This window comes from Cynocephalus volans, chromosome 3, assembly GCF_027409185.1.
Source record: "Cynocephalus volans isolate mCynVol1 chromosome 3, mCynVol1.pri, whole genome shotgun sequence".
Classification (NCBI taxonomy): Eukaryota; Metazoa; Chordata; class Mammalia; order Dermoptera; family Cynocephalidae; genus Cynocephalus; species Cynocephalus volans.
Genome location: NC_084462.1, coordinates 150,485,682 through 150,507,625, shown reverse-complemented (window position 1 = coordinate 150,507,625; position 21,944 = coordinate 150,485,682). Strand labels below are relative to the sequence as shown.

The window sequence follows — 21,944 nt, the reverse complement described above, 5'->3', positions numbered from 1 at the left end:
CAACATCTGCTGGGCCCCACCCCCAGAGGGTGATTTGACTGGGGGCGTGGAGGAGCCCCTTCCTGGGCAGTTGTGGGAGGAGGGTCAGGAGAGAGGAAGGAGCCCGGAGGTCCAGGCCAAGTGAGCCTGTGGCTAGAAGAGGGGGCTCTGCAGCCCTGGTGGAATTCTGGGTCCTCTACCTGCTGTTTGTGTGCTTGAGTGACTGTGTGAGTTTCTCTGTGCCTGTTTCCTCATCTGTTAAATGAGACCAGTGATAGTACCACCTCATAGGGAGGTTGGAGGACTAATCGCATTAATGCAGGTAGAGCACTTGGGACAGTGGGTTGGGGAGGGACTCCTGGTCTCTTAAGTCCTTCCACTCCGACCTTTGAGTGAGATGTTCAGGCTGTGCACTTTGGACCTTTTGTAACTGTGTTGAGCTGCTGTGGGTGTCTGGGTGGGGAGCAGGTGTGGGGTGGAAAGCTGTATTTCAGTGGATGGCAACTTCGTCCGTTCATCTGTCGGCCCAGGTCCAGAATCTGTCTGGGACCTCTGACTGCTCCCTCCCCCTCATTCCCTGAGTGTCTCTTGTATCCACCCACTCTGTCTCCACCACCACCACCGTGGGCAGAGCCATCTTCCTCTCTGGCCTGGACCTTTGCACAGTCTTTTAACTGGCCTCTTTGCTGCCACTTTCGCCCACCGCTAACCTGCCCTTCACACTGTCATGAGAAGTCTCTTTCCAGAATGCAGGTGCAATTATGTGATAACCAACACCTGATTCCCATACCCACCTTACCAACCCTCCCATTCATTTATTTCAGCTGAAATGTGGCTTCCATTGTTCTCAGGAGACATGATTATAACATCCTGCAGGTGCCCAGATACCTTGTGGCCTGCCAGCCTCTGGCATTCAGTACCCTGTCCTTTGCTCCACACCAGTGGCATTTTTCAGTGTCTTGAACAGGCCTTATCCCGTTCTCCTTGGGGCCTTTGCTATTCTATTTCTGTCTGGGTGGCACCACCCTCCTGACCACCCACTACCAGTGCATATGCAGCTTGGTTTGCACCTGTTGTCCCAATGTAATTATTAATAGCACCCCTTTTTATTTTCAAGTGCCCCGGTTTGGATGATAGATCGTATGGTCCTCCTTCCCATTTACAAACTTTGCATCTAATACTCCTCAGCCTTAGAAAATTCAGTGGCTTCCCCGGGGCAGTGGTCAGACCCAGCTCCCCAGGACCAGGTCAGGGTCCTGTTTTAGCCTCACGTCTTCTGGGACTTTTCCTGTATGGACTTAAGCACAGGGTGCAATTACACACTCCTTGATATGATCTTCAATTGCCGTTTGTCTCCTCTATCAGGCTCTGTGTCTTAGGGACTGTGCCTTTATTTGCCCATCATGTCACCCAAGTGCCTGACACAGAATCAGTGCTCAGTAAGTATTTACTGAAGGAGGGAGTGAATGGATGGATCTGGCTACAGACCCCTGGCAGGGGCAGCTGGCGCTGGGCGAGTCGGGAGAATATGCCATGGCCTGCCGTGAGGGAGGCTGCTGACACCGGGCCAGTCCGAGCCTGAACAAGCCGTGTGCCTACACTCTGACATGCACACCACTGGCATGGCCACCTCTTTAATTATTCATGCTCGCTCTCAATGGGTTTTTGTTCAGAAAGCCAAAAGAGACAAGAAGTCAAACCCTTTTTCTGCTTTCCCCAAACTGGGGCTTGGAAGAAAAACCTTCCTAGCCCATTCTGCATCCCCAGGGAGCCAGAGTTGTCCACAGCTTTCTTTTGTGGCTGGATGTGAGCATTGGAGGTGATTTGTGTCCCATGGTCCTGGGCTGCCCTTTAGTTATCCTCCCCAATCCAGGCCCAGGGACTGCCTGAGGACACTGAATGGTTCCCGTGTGGCTCTAGACTGACCCGGGACTGGTGCAGGATGGTGGGCAGAGCTGGATGGTTGGGGTTGGTAGTGCGTTGTTCCCTGGTCTGAGCAGAGGCTGAAGGCTTGCCTGGATGAGCCTCAGCCCCCAGGAGAGTAGAAAGGGTTCAGGTTTTGATGTCCTGTAGACCCCAGTTCAAATCTCAGTTTTGCTTCTTACCAGCTGTGTGACTGTGGGAAGCCTGTGTAATACTCCTGACCCTCAGTTTCCTTCTCCTTTAGCAAAGGATGTTAAGTGGATTTGCTGAGATGGTGCACACCATCTCTATTGTGGTGATAGTAGAGAGTAGGAGCTCAGAGTCGTTGACATAATAGCCAACGTCTTTGAGCAGCTCTACGATTGGGTTCCCCCTCCTCCTTGGAGCTCCCGGAGGTCCGCTTTGCTTTCATTGTTCCCATCTTTATATTGGGGCATAACGCTGTATTTCCTCTCAAACATGGTTTGGGGGAGCTGTGGTGGTAGCAAGCACTGCTGGGCTCCCTGCTGCAGTTTCTGAGGTTAAGCCCAGGAGCCTGGTGCTGGTGGGGACCAGAGTGGCATGGGTCTCTAAACTTCGAGAAGGGCTTCCAGAGCACTGACCCTCAGGTGGAAGCCCCTTGTCCTGCTCTGCCCAGAGGTCCTGGGCTTCCCAGAAGAGTTGGAGTGTCCCCGCCAGATCTGCCTGCAGCTGCATGTCTTCCCACCCATCCGGAAACGTGGAAGTTTCCACAGACACTATCCTGTGCCGCTTCCCCTGCTCCTGGCTGCTGATCGCCTTGCTGCGCTATCCTTTGAGCTGGGCTGGCCATGCTGAGGGATTGGCTGGCTGCCTGGCCAGCAGGCCTGTGGCACTGGACTGCTGACACCCAGACTACTGATGGCTCTAGTGCATGGGCTGGGAGGGCTGTGATGGCATTGGGCCACATCAGCTGGGTATGGGTGGGGTTTTCTGTGGCCCACAGGCTGCCTGTCACTCCTTAATAGAGGGGCTTTTGGGTTTCCATGCTACTTTCTGATGGGCTGATCTGTGTGTGTGTGTCTTGGGAAAAGAGACTTTATTTCCCTGGATCTCAGGTGAAGGGAATTGGGAAATTTGGCCCTTCAGTTCATGGTCACTGTCATTGCAGATCCATGTGAGACCACTGTGCATTTGTCACATTTTACCGCACAGTATCCCCACGATGAACTTGCGGACCATCCCCAACCTCTCCCCTGCCAGCACAAAGAATGCATGATAAACATTCTCCCGTACATCCCCGTGAAGTGCCAGGCCTCTCTGTTCCCTTCCTCCACTCAGCCCTCCTGGAACCAGAAACTTCCTCTTGGGCATAGGGCACTGGCCGTCACAGTCAAGAACCATGGTGATCCCCTGAAGAAAACCCCCACTCTCCAGGGAGTGGCAGTTTGATACCTCCTGTTAATGCCTTGATTCCCTCAGGAAGTTTCTGTTCTGGTCTCTCCCCCAGGGTGCAAATCACTGGCTTGTGAAGCTTCCGCAGCGCTGAGCTTGTGCCCCCACCCCTGCTTTCTGCTTGGGTGTCTTTGCCATCCTGAAGGCACTGGGTTCTGCTGGCTCAGAAGCAGGAACACACTGAATATCAAGGTGCCTCCATGACCCCTCCTTGGTGCCAGGGACCATGTAGTATACAAGGGCAAGTCCATGGACTCTGGAGTAGTTCCTGTTGTCTCACCCCTTTCCATGAGCAGTCTTGTATTTTAGTAATAAACTCTAGACACTATTCACTACCTATGATGTGCTAGGCTTTTTGCATAGATTATCTAACTAACTGAAAGAACATAGCAACCCAGTGAGAAAGGTATTATACTCATTTTTACAGTGGAGAAAACTAAGGCTCAGAAAGGTCAAGAACTTGCTCAGGTCCCAGTGTTAGTAAGTGATAGACCCAGATTGAACCCAGGTCTTTTGCACCCAAACCCATCCTCATGGCCACTAAGCCTGGGGTCCTCAGAGTGTGATATCTGGACCAGCAGCATCAGCTCGCTTGGTAGAAATGCAGTTTCTCTGCCTGCCCAAACTTTGAAATCCAGCTCTGGTGATGGGACCCTGCCATCTGTGTTTTAACAAACTCTCCAGGTGCTTCTGATATACATTCAAGTTTAAGAACCATGCAGTGAATTATTCTGCCATTTTTCTATTTTTTCTGCCCTGCTTCTGTCATTGCATCAGTGTGAGCCCAGACTTTGGGCTTGGACTCTCTTCAGGGGCTCCATGCCCCTTACAAAGAGGTGCAGTGGTCTGTCCCTATTGGGTCTGGGACCTCCAGAAGTCCTCCCAGGTCCCTGAAAGCAGTTGACAGAGCTGATGCCCCAGCTGCCTCCAGTTGCCAGCCTGAGACAGTGACCTCTGTGGAGATCAGAGTTCCCAGGCACTGTGCCAAACGAGGTGCCTCAAGGGGTCTCGATGACCAGGGATGGACTGTGGAACAGACTGGAACATAAGCTCCAGTCTGGGAGCTTATTTCAGAGGCACAGTGAGGAGACCTGGAAAGCTGTTTTGTCCAAGCAGTACCTCTTTCTTTCTTGCAGATTTGTAATAAGTTGTTTGACAGGAGGAGCTTCCACACAGGGCTTGCAGCCTAGGCAAGCTCTTCCTTTCTGGTCAGCAAAGCAAATTCAGCAGAAATGACCCTGGAGGAAGGACAGAAGCTAACTGTATTTTATTTTTTGGGTCCCGACCATAAGCCAAGTATTGTGCTGTTTAATTCTTAGCACAACCCCAGGAGGGGTAGATTTGATCATTCCCATTTCATAGAAGAGATCATCGAGGCTTCAAGTTGTGAAGTTGAAGGTCACACCTCACCTGCATGGAAGAGTCAGGTTAGGAGCTGGAGTCTGTCAGACTGCAGATCCCCATGTTATATGAGTACCAAGCTGAGCCAAATCCTTCTCATCTGGGAAGTTCTCTATGAAATTGGGTGACCCACAGATCTCAGCATCTGTGCCAAAAAGCCAAATGACCTCACTTTTGGTGGGTTTGCCTTCTTTGGGAAAGGAATGTGTGGGCCACTCCTATGAGCTGCAGCTCGCTGAGGCATGTGTGCTAGCTGTCAGACCTGCAAGGGCCAGAATTGGACTTCAGACATGGGGGAGGTGTTTCAGGCAGGACCAAACTTGGAATCCTCTTTTCAGTTTGCTTACAGGCCACTGTTCAGTAGCTGAGCTAGCTCAGTTCATTACATCAGCGTCCCGGGAGGGTGAGCATCTGGGCTTGCCTTTGAGACTTGTTTTTTGCCAATGGGTCAAATGGGTTAAAAGAAAATCTTGATATAAAAGACTTACTGGGATCCTGGAACATTTTAGTTTTTTTTTTTTTTTTTTTAAATAATAGCTTTATTGAGATATAATTCACATACCATACAATTCACTCATTTACATTGTACAACTTAAAGGTCTTATCTCACAGGTATGTGCAACATCACTGCAGTTTTAGAACATTTTCATCTCCTTGTAAAGAATCCTGTACCCCTTGCTTATCACCCCTCTTCTCCTGTGCCCTCAACCCCTAAGCAGCCACTGATCTACTTTCTATCTCTATCGATGTTTTTGGTTTTTTATTAAACTGATAAGAACAGATACTACACTTGATCTTAGCCAAAAGGCCGAGAAGCGGTGTTTTTGGTTTTTTAACATCTCGTGACTGGCCCTGGACTAAGCCCATTGCGCTAGCTCACATAACCCTCCTCACAACAGCCTTGTGGAAGAGAGACTCATTTCTGTCTTTGTTTCACTGATGCAGGAACCAAGGCGCAGTGAGGCCAATTAACGAGTCCAGGGTTACAGAGCCCATAGTTGACAGCTTGACGATGGCTGGGCAATTGCTGTGGGCTCTTTGGTCCCTGGGAGAGGTGAGGCTGTGGATGGTAGCAGATTGGTGGGGGCAGTTGACTCTCATTGGCCAGGAGCTAAGGGAACAGACCTTGTTTCTTCACTGGGATCATATGTTCACGTAACTTTGAAAATGTCTCTGAATTCTCATGGAAGCCCACAGGCTTCACCCACACTGGGCAGGAAGGTGCTGAGCCACCTGGGCAGAGGTCTGCCTTCTGGGGGCCTTGGCAGGAAGGCCATGCCTGGGCCTCATGGTGGGCTTGGGAGCCTTCTCCAATGCAGGGTTCATTAGGTCACACAGCCTTCCTCATTGAGCCATTGGGCCCCTGCTCCTTGGCCCTGGTGACCTTCTGGGTGTCGGGCGCTGTCTCCTGAAGTTGGCTGTTGAGGGTGTAAACCGGGAATCCCAGGCTCCCCTGCCACAGCCAGTATCCTCCTCCTGGATGAAGCTTGTCTCAGAGTTTCCTTATCAGTGGGGAAAAAATAATAGGACCTTGTTCTTGCTAATCCATAGTGCTCTGTGAATGATTAACTTTCATTAAACAGAAAGGGATAGGAAGTGACGGCATCATGACAGTGGAAATTACTGGGCTCTTGCTGGCTGTTCTGCTTCCATTGTCCTAGTCTTGGCAACAACCCTGCAAAGTAGTGATATTATTTCTCCCCCTTGTCAGCTGAGGCAATTGAGGTCTCGACGGGTTAGCTAAGGTCATACAGCCACTGAGTGGCAAGGACCGCTGGGTTAACAGTTTTTTAAGCATCTGCTGTGAGCACAACACTGGAATAAATCTTCAAGTACATAAAATCTAATTTGGTCCTCTCTCATTCTGTGCCAATGTAGGTCATGTTATACCCATTTTACAGATGGGTATCCTGAGGCTGAGATTAAGAATTTAGCTAAGGAGACAGGTATAATGAGAGGTGTAGGCTGGGACTAAAGCCCAGCTCTGGCTGCAAAGTCCAGCTCCTCCGGGCACCCCTGGCCGCCTGCCTCTGTTTCCAGGACCCCAGCATTCACAGGTCCTGGGGGACAAGCTGTTAGAGAGTTGCCCTTTCTGAGCAGAGGAAACTGCCTGGTGGTTGTCAGCTTTTTCGGCAGCCACTCCCAGGTGGGTGGAGATGTTCTTGGGGACTCTGCTTTTCATCTGTGTATGAACCAACTGATGGCTGGCTTTGAAGGACTGGCAGTCAGCCCTTGATGTGTTAACAAGATACTCCTATTTACCTTACCAGAACAGTGGGCATCTGAGATCACTTGTGGGCAGGTCTTTGCTTAGACAAACCTCCCAGGGCCCACGCCCTGGCCAGATTGACTGCACATGTGCAGGGCTCAGAGAGACTACAGGGTGGCCGAGCTCTCTGGCTGCTCTGAAGTGACCTCAACCCTGAGCACATGTGCTGGCCCAGCCCTCCCAAGGGGTCCTGGCCTGAGGTTCACACACCAGGCCAGCATGGTAGGGGGTTGGCTCTGACCAGCTGCCATGGGCATCTCAGGAGGTCAGGGTGCTTGCCCGGGGAAGCTGCAGGACTCTTAGGGGGTGAGTTGATTTTGGACTCCATGAGCCTGGACCAGGGTCCTGGTTGCTCTACTCCAGGGAGAGGAAGACCTGCAGATGAGAAGCTGGCTTGTATGGGAAATCCTGCAACACCTTCAAGAGGCTTAGATGCTTGCTTGGGGGATTTTCTTGGGCCACTTGGCCAGAGTGTGCCCTTGACCTTTCCCCACAGTTAACTGTTTGCCATCTTAACCATTGGGGTGATGTGTGCATGATTGCTGGTTTATCCTCATGTCCCGATTCCTAATTCTGACTTTCTTTATCATATTTTACTCTGATGTGGCACTTTAAAGTTCTTCAGAGCCTTTTCTCTATACTCATATTCTCATATCTTATTCGATTCTCTTACTCATTCTTTTATTTATTTATTTTATTTTTGGCCAGTAAGGGAATCTTAACCCTTGACACCCTTGACTTGGTGTTGTCAGCACCACGCTCTCCCAAGTGAGCTAACTGGCCATCCCTATATAGGGACTGGAACCCATGGCCTTGGTGTTATCAGCACCACACTCTCCCAAGTGAGCCATGGGCCGTCCCTTACCCATTCTTTTAAATAATGGGTTGAGTTTTTCCTTTTTCATACTTTGTTTTGGAAACATCCTTTTTTTCTCTTTGATAACGCATGAGCACTGCCTCCTGCCTCCCAAATAATCCCAGAGAAATGGGAAGTCCGCTCTATCTCATCCTAAGGGCCTGACGTCACAGTTAAATGTACACACTTCCAGATAGACTTTTCTTACATTTGCATAGTTCTTCAAAAGATGGGTGATGACTGCACATGGTACAAAACTCAAAAGAAACAGAGTATTCTGTGAAAAGCAAATGTCCCTCCCTCCCCTGTCTGGAGCCTCCTGGCTGCCCTCCCTGGAGACAGCCACTGCTCCAGGTCCTTGCAATGTCCTTCCAAGGATATTCTGGTGTAAAGCTTTTAGGGACTGTTTGGTGAACTAATGTCAGGGTTGTGTGTTAGCAGCTGGCAGTCTTGAGAATGAAACACTGATCATGCTTTGAGGCCATTAAGGTGAAACTGTCCCTGTGGAATGTACTGGCCTCCTTTGACGAGGAGCAGAGCCCACCGACGGGAATAAACCCTGCACAGGAACAAAAGATTGTCGTTGGTGCTCTGTTTGGTTGTGTCTTTTAGGCATGTTGTGACGGGAAAATTTGCTGGGCCCCAGCCTGCAATGTATGTGGGACTCGTTTGGAGTTACAGAGGAACTGGAAGGGGTTGAGGTGACTTATCCGAGGTTATGTGCTTGGCTGAGCCAAGGCAGGGCCCAGCTTTCCTGACCCCATCCTCTGAACAATAACTTCCCTGGAGTGAACCGTGGCCGGTGTCCTGATTCTAGGAGAGTGGAAGCTGTGCTTGGGAGAGGTGTGGTCAGCATGTGAGCCTGGGGCTGGGTGAGGTGGCCCTGCTGTCCCACCATGGCCGAGCCAGTCTCATCTGGCTGCAGGTGGGTTATCTTGTTTACTCTGCTGCACAATGGATAGAAAAGCACCTTTGTCAGTGAGGTGAGGTCAGCCAAGAGTGGATGGCCTGGATTGTGTACTGAGCAAGTAAACATCAAAAAGGAGAGCCCCAGCAGGGAGAAGAGGCAGGGAACAGATCATTGAAAACCAACATTTATGGATAACTGGGCAAGTAAAGCAGCAAAAAGCACCAGCAATTCAATTACTGGAGCACAAACTTTGTATTGCAATTTGATGTGTTTTGTTTTTAGTCATTTTTTTTCATGTTTGTGTGATTGCTCACGTAGTTTTAAACCTGCAGTACACAGAATTTTGATTCCTGCTTTTTAAAAAAATTATGTATAAGCATTTTTCAATAATCATATAGTTTTGGAACACATCATTTTGGCCTTATGATGTTCCATTAGATAGATACACCATAATTTACTTAACTAATACCTTATTAATGTAACTTGGGGCTATTTCTATTCTTTCCCCCTCAAGTAATGCTGGCAAGAAGGCTTCCATGCTCAGCCTTTTCTTTATTTAGCGTTATTTATTCAGGATAGTGTCCCAGAATTGGGTAAAGGGTTTTATGTCCATTTTAGTTCACCTTGGCGAGTTGTTTTCTACTGGGGTTGTACCAAATCAGCCCGCCTGCAGTGGCGTGTCATGGACTTTTGTCAAATGTACCCCCCCCCACCAAAGGGAATTAGCAGAAACTTATTTTGCAAATGTAATAAATGAAGGCTGGTACCATTGTCTTCATTCATAAGGCGTGGTGGTAAGTGTCCCTTGTGATGCCTATTGGTCGTTGATTGAACCCAAATGAGAGGAGCCCCCTTTACTCCTCACAGGAAGTCCTCTCGGCTTTTGTGACCAGAGTCCCAAAGGGCTAATACCACCGAAGGTCTGTGAGGAGTGTTAATGGGGTAGGCACAGGTGTGTGCTGAATGCCTGCTTTCACTCGCCATACGTTATTATGTGTGTAACTCGTTTTTGTTAGGAGACTTAGAAAAGCTTCATGTTTTCCCACTGTGGAAACAGAGACCCAGCGAGGCTTAATTAATTCAGAGTTAGTTTGCCAACATATTTTGGGGGGGGCCTGTGGATGTCTTATTTTTGATATTGTAGCAGCATTTAAAAATGGGATTTCACATAAAAGTCCAGCTTTCTGGAGGCGTGGCAACGGAGGGCCCCATGTTCCCATGCAGAGGCTGGGAGGGGCTGCTTCTGTCCCCCCGCCACCTCCTGCCTGATACCGAGGCTCTGTTCTGGTTGCGGTTCAGTAGCTCATGAGCATATCTGTACGCTTGCAAGTATTTCTCTGTAGCCATGTCATCCTGTGGGTGGAAAAACAAAGGATAGCCTGAGAGGGCCACTGTTTCAAGAAAAATGCATAAGAATCCATGGAAGTGAGGACTACACTTGGGCCCTTTTGCTCATTTATTAAACCTCCTTGTGCCTTTGTTTCATCATCTGTAAATTGGGGAGAATAACAGTACTTGCCTCATGGTGTCATTGTGAAGATGAAGTGAGTTAGAGGAGGTAAAGCACGCAGAAGAGGGTTTAGCGCATAGTAAGTGCTCAATAAATGTCAGCTGCCATTTTAATTATTCTTGTTATCTATGGCTTATGTGTTTGTCTCCTCTAGACCAGGTTTTCAACTGAAGGGCGATTCTGCTTGTCACAGCTTGGGGTGGGAGGGTGTTATTGGCATTTAGTAGGCAGGGTCAGGGATGCTGCTGAATGTTCTGTGAGGCATTGAGACAGCCCAACCCCAACAAAGCATTTTGTGACTCCAAGTATCAATGATATTGACATCGCAGAAGCCAGCTTAGACAGTGAACTGTGTGGCACGTGGTCTGACTAAAGCCTTCAAACAGGTCTCTAAGCCAGCATTTTCAACGGCTGCCTTGGGCTATCGTAGAATCAGAATTATGAGGGCCCTTACTTAGCTCAGCCCCAGGGGGTGCTTGAATCCCTTCCCCAGTACCCTCACCAAGTCCTACCTTAAGTGGCAGCTAACACCCTGTACATCCATCTGTGGGTCTGTCCTTTATTATGCTGAACTCAAGTTTTCCCTGAAACTTCCTGTCCTTCATCCTGATAATAGCAGCTGCCACTTATTGGGCCTCATATGTGGCTGACGGTACTTAGCACTTTCCATGTGTCACTGCACTGATCCTCACCACCCTGCAGGGTAGGTTCTGTTATACCCATTTTGCAGATGTGGAGATTGAAGGTTGGAGAAGGGAGGCAGTCACTTGCACAAGGTCACTCAGGGGCAGAGCTGGCACTGGATCCAGGTCTACCTTGCTCAAGAATCCACAGTCCTTGCCACTGGCTTGTTCTGCCTGGGTCTGTGCCCCAAGCTTGTCCACTTATTCATGGGGGAGAGTTGTTCAGATATTTGAGGTGAATCAGTCGTTTCTTCTCTCCTCCCAGTCAAAGAGCCCCAGTTCCCAAAGCTCTCCCCCCAGAGGCGTTTCTGGTCTGCCTACCATCCAGAATGATCTCCCCACTGTGGACAACCATCTGCCTGCACCCGGGCTCTGTCTCCCTCGCCCCTCTCCACCATGCTGCCCCAGAGAGGCTGCCTGTCTCTTGCCAACTCTGCTGATGCTCTGTCAGCTCAGACTCTCTGTGCCAGTGCTGGCCAGAGTGCCCCAGGTTCCATCTGGTTGGTGTTTTCACTTCACAGTGACCCGTTTTCAGTGATACCCCATGAGATTTGACACACCCATCTGGTCGTTTAGAATCTTGGCCTTGGTTCTGCTTTTTGCTTTCAGCACCCCACCTGTGCCTGCACCTGAAATCCACGTCATCCTGGTGGAGCAGAAAGTGTGAGGGGCTGGAGACAGGAGATCAGGTTGTGAACATAGCCAGCTGCATGGCTGGGGAAAGCTGCTCACCCTCTCTGGTCCATGTGTGCTCAGTTGTAAAGAGAGGGTTTGACTTGGATGGTGCCTAACATCTCTTCTGGCTCTCACATTCTTTGATGTAATGTGTTAACTGCATGAACTTGTAATAATTATAAGTAATTATTGAGCAGTCATTAATTTCTCTTTTCAATGTTTTAAGTGGACTGTCTCATTGAATCTTTCAACAACCAAACAGGCAGGTGCTATCATTCCCCCTGTTTTACAGCTGGGTGCCTTGAGGCACTTGCTCAAGGTTATCACCTGGCTAGGAGTTGATGGACCTGGATTTGCATTGTCTGCTTTGGAGCAATTGAATCCTTTCAGTTCCGTGGATTCTTGCTCTGTGGTGTGATCCTGAGCCAGTCCTGTGACCTTCCTTTGCTTTGGGGTCTCCTGTTTTACCACTCCCTCCTCCCACCATGATCAAGACTGGAAAGACACTTGACTTTTTAAAAGCTTAAGGAGTAGTCCTCTGTACCTAGGTCCCAGCCGAGTGTGATTATTCAACATCCTTTTAGTATCCAAAATTTAGACAATAACAATGTCTAAATAGTGTCCACGTCATGCACACTTACTATGTTCCAGGCACACTATTATCATTAATAGAGACAAACAATGGTGCTATGTTCGTATTATCTTATTTAGTCTTCTTCTCAGTGATGCCTGGTAGATGCTATTGTGCTCCCATTTTACAGATGTGAAAACTGAGGCTTGGAGAGGTCTATGTAGCTCAAGTCACATTCTAGGGTGTCTGAGCTGGGGAGCCAGGAGTGCATGTTCTCAAAAGCCATATAGCTTTTCGACACATTTAAAAGGAAATGTATTGCTGTGACAGTTGTGAAAGATATAATGGAAAGATGTTAGAGGAATTTGTGAAAGCAAGACGGTAAGACCTGTAGAGAAGTTAGACAAGGGTGCTTCTCTCTCCGTGACCAACCGACTCTATGGACCCTGGCCTGGGCTGGAGCCCCACTGTCGGGGCCTGGCCAGGCCCTTCTTTGCAACCCTGAACTACAGGGCTGGGCAGTTCCACTCTTCACCTCCTAAAACCACCTCTACACCAGATTAGACACGGGCAGATGCTTCCAGGTCAGTGAGAGGTGGAGCAGGGGCCAGCTTCTCTCCCAGCCCCTCCCTCTCTGTCCAGGGCCCTCAGGCTGTGCAGCTGGCTGGGGGTGGGGGAAGTGTGGGGGGCGCTGCTGAGATGGGAGCTGGCCCTGGCTGCAGCTCTGCGAGCACCTCCCAGCATCCTCCTTGGTCCCACATACTTTCCTGATACCTTTCAGCTTCCCCGAGCCCATTTCTAGATTTGGATCCACCAAAGGCCCTTCGTTTCCTCTGTCAGACTGTGAGCCTGAGCATGGCCTCAGGAGGCTATTGAAGAAAGCTCTTGGAGCAACAGCAAGGCAGATAGGGCAGGGCCTGGCTGGGACTGGGGCAATAAAATAAAATGGCCCTTTGCCCCTGATTTGAATAAAGCTGGACCATAAACCTGCGGGGTGGGGTGGGGGTGGGGTGGGGTGGGTGTAGCACTGCCCACCATGCTGGAGGCTATGGGTCTCTAGCCATGCGCATTGCGCATTGCTTGTGGCTGTTGGCTTTCCCCTCCTTTCTGGACCTCTGTGCCGCCTCTGTCATACAGTGGGAGAACTGGACCTCGAGCCTCGAGACCAAGGCCTGCCCCAGGCTGGAGGAGAGAATATGGTTGTATGATGTGCATGGGGCCCATGAATCTTCTGCTGGGGATGCACAAGGCCACTGCCAAAATCACCATTTTCTGCACCCACACCACAGTGTTAGCCCTCTCCCATTAGCGCATCAGCACCAGTTCGAAAAAAGTTCTCAGACACACAAGCTGTCATCTGAAACGGTTCAGCACTTGGAGAGGTGGACCCTAGGACAGGCGAGTTTGGATGCTGGAGGCAGGGAGGGGGTGTGGGGTGCAGCACAGCAGAGCGGGTCCTCCAGGGCCATCCATGGGAACATTTGGGGAACTAGTCTTTTTTTTCTTATTCTTAGAGTTTATTGAGCACTTACTAAGTGGCAGGTACTTTATAAAAATGTTTTAATCTTGACTTTTAGGAAGTGCTATTACTATCCCCCTTTGACAGCTAGGGGAACTGAAGTTTAGGGAGGTTAATCCGATACATCCCGAGGTGCCTGCTCATCATCACGGGATCACCCTTTCCCACTTATGCCTGAACTTCATGGAGGGTGCTTATATTTCGGTGGAACTTTCTCATTTGGGACGTGCTCAGGGTCCCCTTCAAGGTAGTAACCTGTAGGGCCCAGGGATTGGGGGTTTTAGTAAAGCTCGGTTCCTGAGGAGGCTCGGAACCAGGGCTTTGTCTGGGAGACCTGAGCAAACACAGGTGTGTTTTCGTCTCCCAGACCGCCAGCTTCCCCAGGAAATGCGGCTGGCTGCCTTCAACAGCACTTTTCCTCTTTCAAAAGCGGTGTCTTTTTACAAAAGCAGCCTCTTCCTCCTTACTCTCACCCCCAACCCCCTCCACAACTTGGCAGTAAACAGTGAGATTTCACAGCCCCCAGCTGGGTGGGCGCCGCCGGGCACTTCCCACCAGGACCCTGGCCATGTTGGACCTGAAAGTGTCCTTTTGAGTTGCTGGGGCTGACCCAGTTTCCCTTGAGGCAGCAGAACACCTGAGGCTGAAGGTTTGGTGTGGGCTTGGAAGGGCTGCTAGAGCAGGGTGCTGTGGAAATGCAAGATGGTGGTGGACGGACTCCCCCACCCCTATGGGAAGGTACAATTTGGTGACACTGGGCAAATGTGCACATGTGGACAGATGACAGCCAGGAGAGAATATGCAAAGCCAAAGTAAATTCTGTTGATTTTAAAGATTGAAAAATTCTTTAATATTTTTGTACAAGCAAAAAAAGTTAGGACAAAATGAAAACAAAAGCTAGGGACCCCCTTGTCTCCTGCCAGGTTTGCAGTGCCAGCTGAAGAGGAGGGATGCCCAGTATATAGTCTTTCCTACCCTGCTTCGCCCCTTTCCTCTGAGCTGTTCTCTGTGTCCAGAGGGTCCCTGAGGGCGCTGCTTCTCCCGTCACTCCCTACCCTCCATGTAGCATCACCCGCAGGGTGTGGTTGGATGTCCCAGGACCCTCCTAGCTTTGCATCACTTCTTTATGTGTCCCTTTATCCAGCTGCCCGATTATACCCACTAGAATGCTGCACAAAGGCAGAGATTTTTGCTGTTCACTGCTCTGTCCCTGACTCAGGATATAAAGGCCATCACTGAGTCCCTACCCTCATAAGCCCCCAGTCTGGGCCATGGAGCTGATAAGCGGCCAGGAAATGACCTTGCAGTGGGGTATGGGCAATGATGGGGTGAGTACAGGGTACTGTGGGCTCTGTGTGCCCAACCCAGGCAGAGCAGATGACTGTCAGGAAGGCCTCCTGGAGGAGGTGATGTCTTTGCCCAGTCTTGAAAGATGCCAAGCAAGATGTAGAGGATGTTCCAGGCTGAGGAATCAGTATATGCCCCCTGCCCATCTCCAGTCTGTGTGCCAGTCTTCCCAAAGCTCTGGGCTAGCACATGTACCCCTATTCTCTTTATCATGGGGGTGGTATGGCCTACAGAGTGGAGATGAGTTGCAGGGAGGGAGAGGTATCCTGCGTTGGTAAGTTACTAGTCAGACACGATTTAAGGATGAGGCCCACAGCTAGGGGGTGTCATCATAGTGTCCCTTCCTCCCCACCTGTGTGGAGTAATAGCTCCCATCTCTGTCCCTCCTCTCGCTCACAACTCTTGCCTGTAAATCTAAGCAGCCATTTCTTTCCTCCTAATAATCACTGGTGTGGTATTCCTCCCTCCCCCTGTCCACTCATTGACTTTGGAGTTCCCCAGGGCAGGAGGAAGTGGTGGGGGTCATGAGTCTAGTGACCTTCCGTAGGGGGAGTGGTATTTCTAGTGTGGCTACAGCTGTTATGATGAATAATATACTGCTTACCTTTGGCACTTTGCAGGGCAGGCAGGAAGAGAGCTGGGTGGCCCTGCTGTTGGGTAAGCCCCATGTAATTGGTAGTACCATTGGGTGCAGTGAAATATGGAGTTGCCAAAGAATGCTTTGGATCTGAAGCAAGAGAGCTCTTCTCTCTGGTTGCCATGGTCACAGCATTTTAGCTAGAGGTGTGAAATGGAAGTGCACAGGTTTCTCATGTTTGAGTTATTCTGTTTTTTGTTTGAGCCACGAGGTGGTGCTGTTGACACAGGACAGCTTGGTTGGTGTCCTGCCTGCTTATGATCTGCTTAATAGGGAAGTAGCTACAAAGTTGATGGTCTTTGCATTTAACCTTCTTACATTCCCTTTCTGGAATTTTTCCTCATGCTTCTGCAGCTTAAGGTGCCCCTGCCCCCCCCCCCAAAAAAACCACACATATACACATTGGAGCACTTACCTTTCCTTCTTAGCCTGACCCCGTGTCGCTGAACTTTGTCCTCCACAAAACTTCTAAATTTAATCCTAGCTGCTAAGTGAGAAAGGATTCAATAAACTAATTTGCCCAATGGTGTCTACGGGGCTTAATATGTTACCTCTGGGTTACTCTGCCTTAAAATGTGAAGATTGAAACTAAGTCTTCTAACCTAAGAGGCAAATTGTTAAGAATGGAATTGTGGTGCTTCTGAACGTGGGTGGGGATGATGTTTGTGGAAGAGGGTTGGGAGGGGAGGAGTTAAGGGAGGGTGCTGCTTCCTCCAGCCCACTGGTGCCCACCTGTGCTGCGGGCTCTGTGTAGGGCACCTCCACTGTTGCCCTGTGGGGAGCTCACTGCTTGGTTGATGGGGTGAAGACAACTGTGTGGGACAACCATGCTGAGAGGTTCTGTGGGCTGTACTGAGTGACAGTCCACCTCCCTGGCCCTGTTAAGTGCCTTGTCTGATGAGGATGACAACTCTACCCCCCAGTACCTTACACAGAACAGCTGGAAAGATGGCATGGGGCAGAGGGGTCCGTCAAGGCCCCTGTTGAGACTTGTGGGGAGACTGACCACTTGCTCTTCTTCCCTTTGCCCAGACGTTCACGGCATGGTGCAACTCCCACCTCCGGAAGGCGGGGACACAGATCGAGAACATCGAGGAGGACTTCCGGGATGGCTTGAAGCTCATGCTGCTGCTGGAGGTCATCTCAGGTGAGGTGGACCCCTGACGCAGGGTAAGGTGCTGCCTTCTGAGTTCCACCCTGACACCCGTGCTTCTGCTGTGCCTGTGGTTATAGCCAGCTTTGGGTCTCTTGAAACAAGCTCGGGGTGACATGTGTGAACTCAGACTAGAGGACTGGGTCTCGGTTCTGGGTCTGCTGCTGACCATCTGGTTGTATCGGACAAGTCACTCTGTCTTTCTGTCTCAGCATCCTCATTTGCAAAAAAAGAAGGATTTGAAGGATGATCTCCATGGTTCCTTCTCCTGAAAAGTGTCAGGGTTCTGTGACCAGGAATGTAACTATGGGAGACCGTCTCTAAACCTTGGCTCCACTGCTACCTATCTCCCTGAATCCAGGTGCCCCCAGTCCATTACCCAGCCCCTAGGTTGTTCAGATATCTGGAAGGACATCTCAGCTTTCTCGTGGATACCTTTCCTCCACCATTACCTTAAAGGTGGGTGGTCCCGGAGAGTCTGGCCATGGTTTATACTCTGGCAGTTTAGCTGCTGTCTTCATTTTACCTTCCATCTGAAAGCCAATGAGTCTTGGAGCTAATCTCAGCCCAGACCTTTCCCTCTGACCCCCTCTTAAATACCAAGCCTTGTTGGGCATCTCCACCCAGTTGTTCCACAGGGTCCTCTCAGCACGTCCAGAACTGTATTTGGCAAACCTCTTTTTCCTCCTGCAGCCTTTGTCTTGTTCTCCCAAACCTAACGTGCGAGACGGCTCTTCCTGTGCTCTTCCTTCCAGCTTAGCATTCCTGTTCTATTCATTCTGTTTCCTTCTTCACAGTCCTTCTTTTCACCTCTACTACTGTGGTGTCAGTGTGGGCCTGTGTCGCCTCTCACCTAGATGACACCACAAAGGCATTAGGCCTCCCAGCTCCCCTTGCAGTCCATCATCTACACTGCAGCCAGAGGGACTGTGCACCAGCCCAAATATGGTCATGCAGCCGGGCGCTCAGAACGCTGCCTGCAGCCCACGTTCCTCAGCGTAGCCTGCGGGGCCCTTCGAGTGCCGGCATCTGCTGTGTTTTCAACTAACTATTCCCCAAACGGTATCAGACCTCAGACCCTCTGCCACGTTCTCCGCACATGACATGTACCCTTGGTCCCTGTGACTTCGCACAAACTCTAACTGCTTTTGTTTTTTTTATAGTTGCTTTCAGGTGAAACCTGTGTCTGTGTGTGGGGTATTTTTTTGTGTGTGTGTGGTAAAACGTAACAAAATTTACCATTTTTACCATTTTTTAAGTGTACAGTTTAGTGGCATTAAGTATATTTATAATGTTGTGCAGTCATCACCACCATCTATCTCCAGAACTTTTTCATCATCCCAAACTGAAACTCTGCCCTCATTAAATAGTAACTCCCCAGTCTCTCTCCCTCCAGCCTCTGGCAACCACCATTCTACTTTATCTCTCTGAATTTGACTCCTAGTTACCTCATGCGAGTGGGATTATACAGTATTTGTCCTTTTGTGTCTGGCTTTTTTCACTTAGCATATTGTTTTCATGATTTATCCATGTTGTAGCTTGTGTCAGATTCTTTATTTTATTTTATTTATTTTTAAAAGATGACCGGTAAGGGGATCTTAACCTTTGACTTGGTGTTGTCAGCACCACGCTCTCCCAAGTGAGCTAACCGGCCATCCCTATATAGGATCCGAACCCGCGGCCTTGGTGTTATCAGCACTGCACTCTCCCAAGTGAGCCACGGGCCAGCCCTCAGATTCTTTTTTTTAAAGCTCAATAATATTCCATTGTATTGTTCAGCCATTCTTTTGTCCATAGACACTTGGGCAGTTTCTGCCTTTGGCTTTTGTGATAATGCTGCTGTGGACATGGGTGTACAAATAAATACTTTTTTGAATCCCTGCATTCACTTCTTTTGGGTATATACCCCGAAGTGGAATTTCTGGATCATGTAGTAATTCTTTGTTTAATTTTTTTTTAGGAACCAACTTGTTTTCTTCTAACTGCCTTTAAGAATGTCCTTTCCTACCTCCTTCTCCATCATTGCCCAGTTAAAAACAAACAAACCTGGCATTACTGTTTTTCATTCTTCAAAACTCAGTGTGGGGGCTTCCTCCAGGAAGGCTTCTCTGACCCCTCTCCTCCGAATCCGAGTTGGTTCTCCCTCCACCCCCCCCCAGTGCTAAAAAAAACCACATTAATTCTTCTGTCATGTCATTTACCCCAAGGTATAATCATTTTGGCTCACTTGTTTTCTTCCCCACTCCATACTGAGCTCCTGGGGCATGCACTGTCTTATCTCTGTGTCCCATTTGCTTAGATTGGTACTTGGCATGTAGGTAGTGCTCCACAAACAGGAATGACTGGATGCCCAGAGGTGGGCATGTCCGCACGACCCCCAGTGTGTGCCTGCTGAGCAGGCCTGGCCTGTGCCCGAGGGGAGCGCGTGAACTTCTGTGAAGCCTGTGCCCGAGGGGAGCGCGTGAACTTCTGTGAAGCGTGTGTGTCTCTTTCCCGGGGCTGGAGATCTAGTCACCCAGATGTTGCCTTTTCCTCTTGAGTGTCTTTGGAGATGAATAGGATGCCAGGAGTGTGAAGGAGGAAGGGAGTACTGCCTACAGAGGTTCTCACAGTGTGGTCCTTGGACCACCCACACCAGAATGAGCAGGACTGCCTGTCAAATACAGATTCCCAGCACCAACCCAAACCTTCTAAATCAGGAACTTAAGGGGAGGGGGAAGAGGGTGGGACATCTGCGGTTTAGCAAGTTCTCCAGGTGATGTTGTGCTGACTAAAGTCGGAGATCCACTGGCCCAGCCAGGGAAGCTTTTCCTGTGCTCCTGTGCTTAACCCTTTCCCCTCCACTGTCCTTGTGAAGAAGTCCTATTCCAGCCATTGTGCACAGCTGGCAAGTGGCTGGGAGCTTGGGCTTAGCAGGACCCCAGGGCCGGGGGCGTAGGCAGGAGCAGCCTTCTAGGGAGGGACATAGGGCTGCCTCTGTTCATCCTATGGCATCACCCCTGGAAATGGGGGAGTACCTTGCTGGGCAGCGGCCACCACCTCGGGACAACCACAAGTGGAGAGTCAGGATTTAATTAAAAAACAGCTGTGCTTCCTTGGGAGCCAGTAGCCAAATCACATCTGTGGCAGGAAGTCTGCCCTATTCCAGAAGCTGGGGGGCCGCTGGGAGGCCACCCAGGGAAGTACTGCTCTGACAGGGTGGGCCTGGCCCAGGATCATAGCTGCCGGCCCCTTGAGTCCTCTTGGCCAGAAGGTGATGTGCTAGGGAGGCAGCTGGCTGGTCTGGACACGATGGCAGGCACAAGGATGCTGAGTTTCAGGCTTTAGGATGGAATTCTCAGCCTTTGGGGTCCTTGACCCCACAGTAGCTCTGAGAGCTGTGTGCCCCACTCCTTGGTATGGCCATGCGTGTTGCATTTACACATTTCTCACATTGTTTCAGGAGATCCCTGAATGTTCTGTTCTGGGGTAAAAGTGCTCTTAATGGGGTATTTGGAGAACCAGCCCCCTTGTTCCCTGCCGCTTCTGACCTTGAAACCTGAGCAGCAGAAGCTCCTCTGTGGAGGCAGGAGATGGGGGTGGGGGGATGGGGGCTGAGTGAGGGTGGAGGCTTGACTTGGAGCTGAGCCACGGGTGTTCACCAGGTCGCAGGGTAGCAGGACAGGAGCAGGGGATGCTGTAGGCAACTCCATTTAAACACCAGGGAACTTTTTCAAAATACTCTAGGGTGACCTACATCCCTCCCAGGGCAAGAACAGGCTGGACTGGAAGGAGTTCAGGGTCTTTGTGTGTGTGGCTCCTTCTGCCTTGATCACCATTCACTGCGGTCTCTGCCTGGCTGCAAAGTCTCAGGCCTTCCCTTTCGCTCCTCAGTTCCTCCTCCTTCTTCCTCCTGCTCCTCTTTTGAAGAGCATTGATCCTTCTTGGTATTTGTTCACTGTATGCATTTATCTGTGTTTTTCTCTGTTTAAGGTCCCTCTCCTACTGGGCTGTAATTATACAAAGGCTAGAGACTGTTTTTTCACCCCCATATTCCTAGCACCCAGCTAAATCTCTGGCATATATTAAGGACTTCATAAATATATGTTGAGCAGATGCAAGCAGGTTTAGATCTGAGAAGTGGAAGAAAGAAAATGCAGATAGATTCTCCCTCTGATTCCCTGCCATGGTGGCATTCTCCAGCACCTAAGAGGCATGCACACACATGTGTGCACACACACATGCACACCTAAGATGTGCCTTGGATGAAGGTGTTGTGAACGTAGCCCTGGCTCCTGGGTACCAGCATCTCACCTTCCTGTTCTTTCCTCTTGATCCAATCAGGCGAGCGCTTGGCCAAACCAGAGAGAGGCAAGATGAGGGTGCACAAGATCTCCAACGTCAACAAGGCCCTGGATTTCATAGCCAGCAAAGGGGTCAAACTGGTGTCCATTGGGGCCGAAGGTGAGTAAGGTCTGCCCCTGACTGCCCTGAGGAGTCTGGTCTTCTGTGTCCTCCTGGTTTCCTTGGCCTTTTCCTCCCCGACTTTGGGGCGCACATATGTCTGGGGCATTTGGAGGTGTGTCCCCAGCACCTCCATGTGGCCGGCCTGTGGTTTTCTCGTTTAACAACAGCACTTTCCTTCCAGTCCCATTCCTGCCCACCCCCGCCCGGCCAAATCCTTGCACTGTGGAGTCCTACATGTGCGCGTTTGGCTGCCTGAAGCAGAGAATGCTGTGGGCTGGGGATGGTGTGCAGACCCTGGCGGGTGGGGCTGGAGGCTGCCCTGAGGCTCCATGGGGCCTGGGAAGACTGATGCCCAGAAGCCTCTAGCAACATTGTTAGTGGCATTTATTTCCCTGCAGTGTAGCTTCTTGGCTCTGTTCCTTTCACTTAGAAAAACTTTTCCTAAAACTGTTTGAACCATTAGCATTTTCTTCATGATTAAAAGAAGAAGGTAGCACAATTTCTTATGTACATTGTGGTGGCTCTGAGGATTTGGGGTGGATTGAGGTGGTTAGAATACTCTAACCAGGTCCCTTCAGTAATGTGACCCATGGATGCACCAAGTATTTATTGGGCACTTGCTGTGTGATGCCAGAGATTAAAGATGAATAAG

General features: G+C 50.0%; 1 protein-coding gene and 1 pseudogene across 3 annotated transcripts in view; one reads left to right on the top strand and one right to left on the bottom strand.

Annotated features, from left to right (window-relative positions):
- ACTN1 (actinin alpha 1) overlaps positions 1 to 21,944 on the top strand; it is a 94,659-nt gene that overhangs the window by 32,471 nt on the left and 40,244 nt on the right. For all 3 annotated transcript variants that reach the window (XM_063092070.1, XM_063092071.1, XM_063092069.1), the window contains exons 2-3: positions 16,726 to 16,840; positions 21,170 to 21,289. In XM_063092070.1, the coding sequence (XP_062948140.1) occupies positions 16,726 to 16,840; positions 21,170 to 21,289 (235 nt within the window). The remainder of the gene's footprint in view (positions 1 to 16,725; positions 16,841 to 21,169; positions 21,290 to 21,944) is intronic.
- Positions 5,430 to 5,536, bottom strand: LOC134374118 (U2 spliceosomal RNA; annotated as a pseudogene).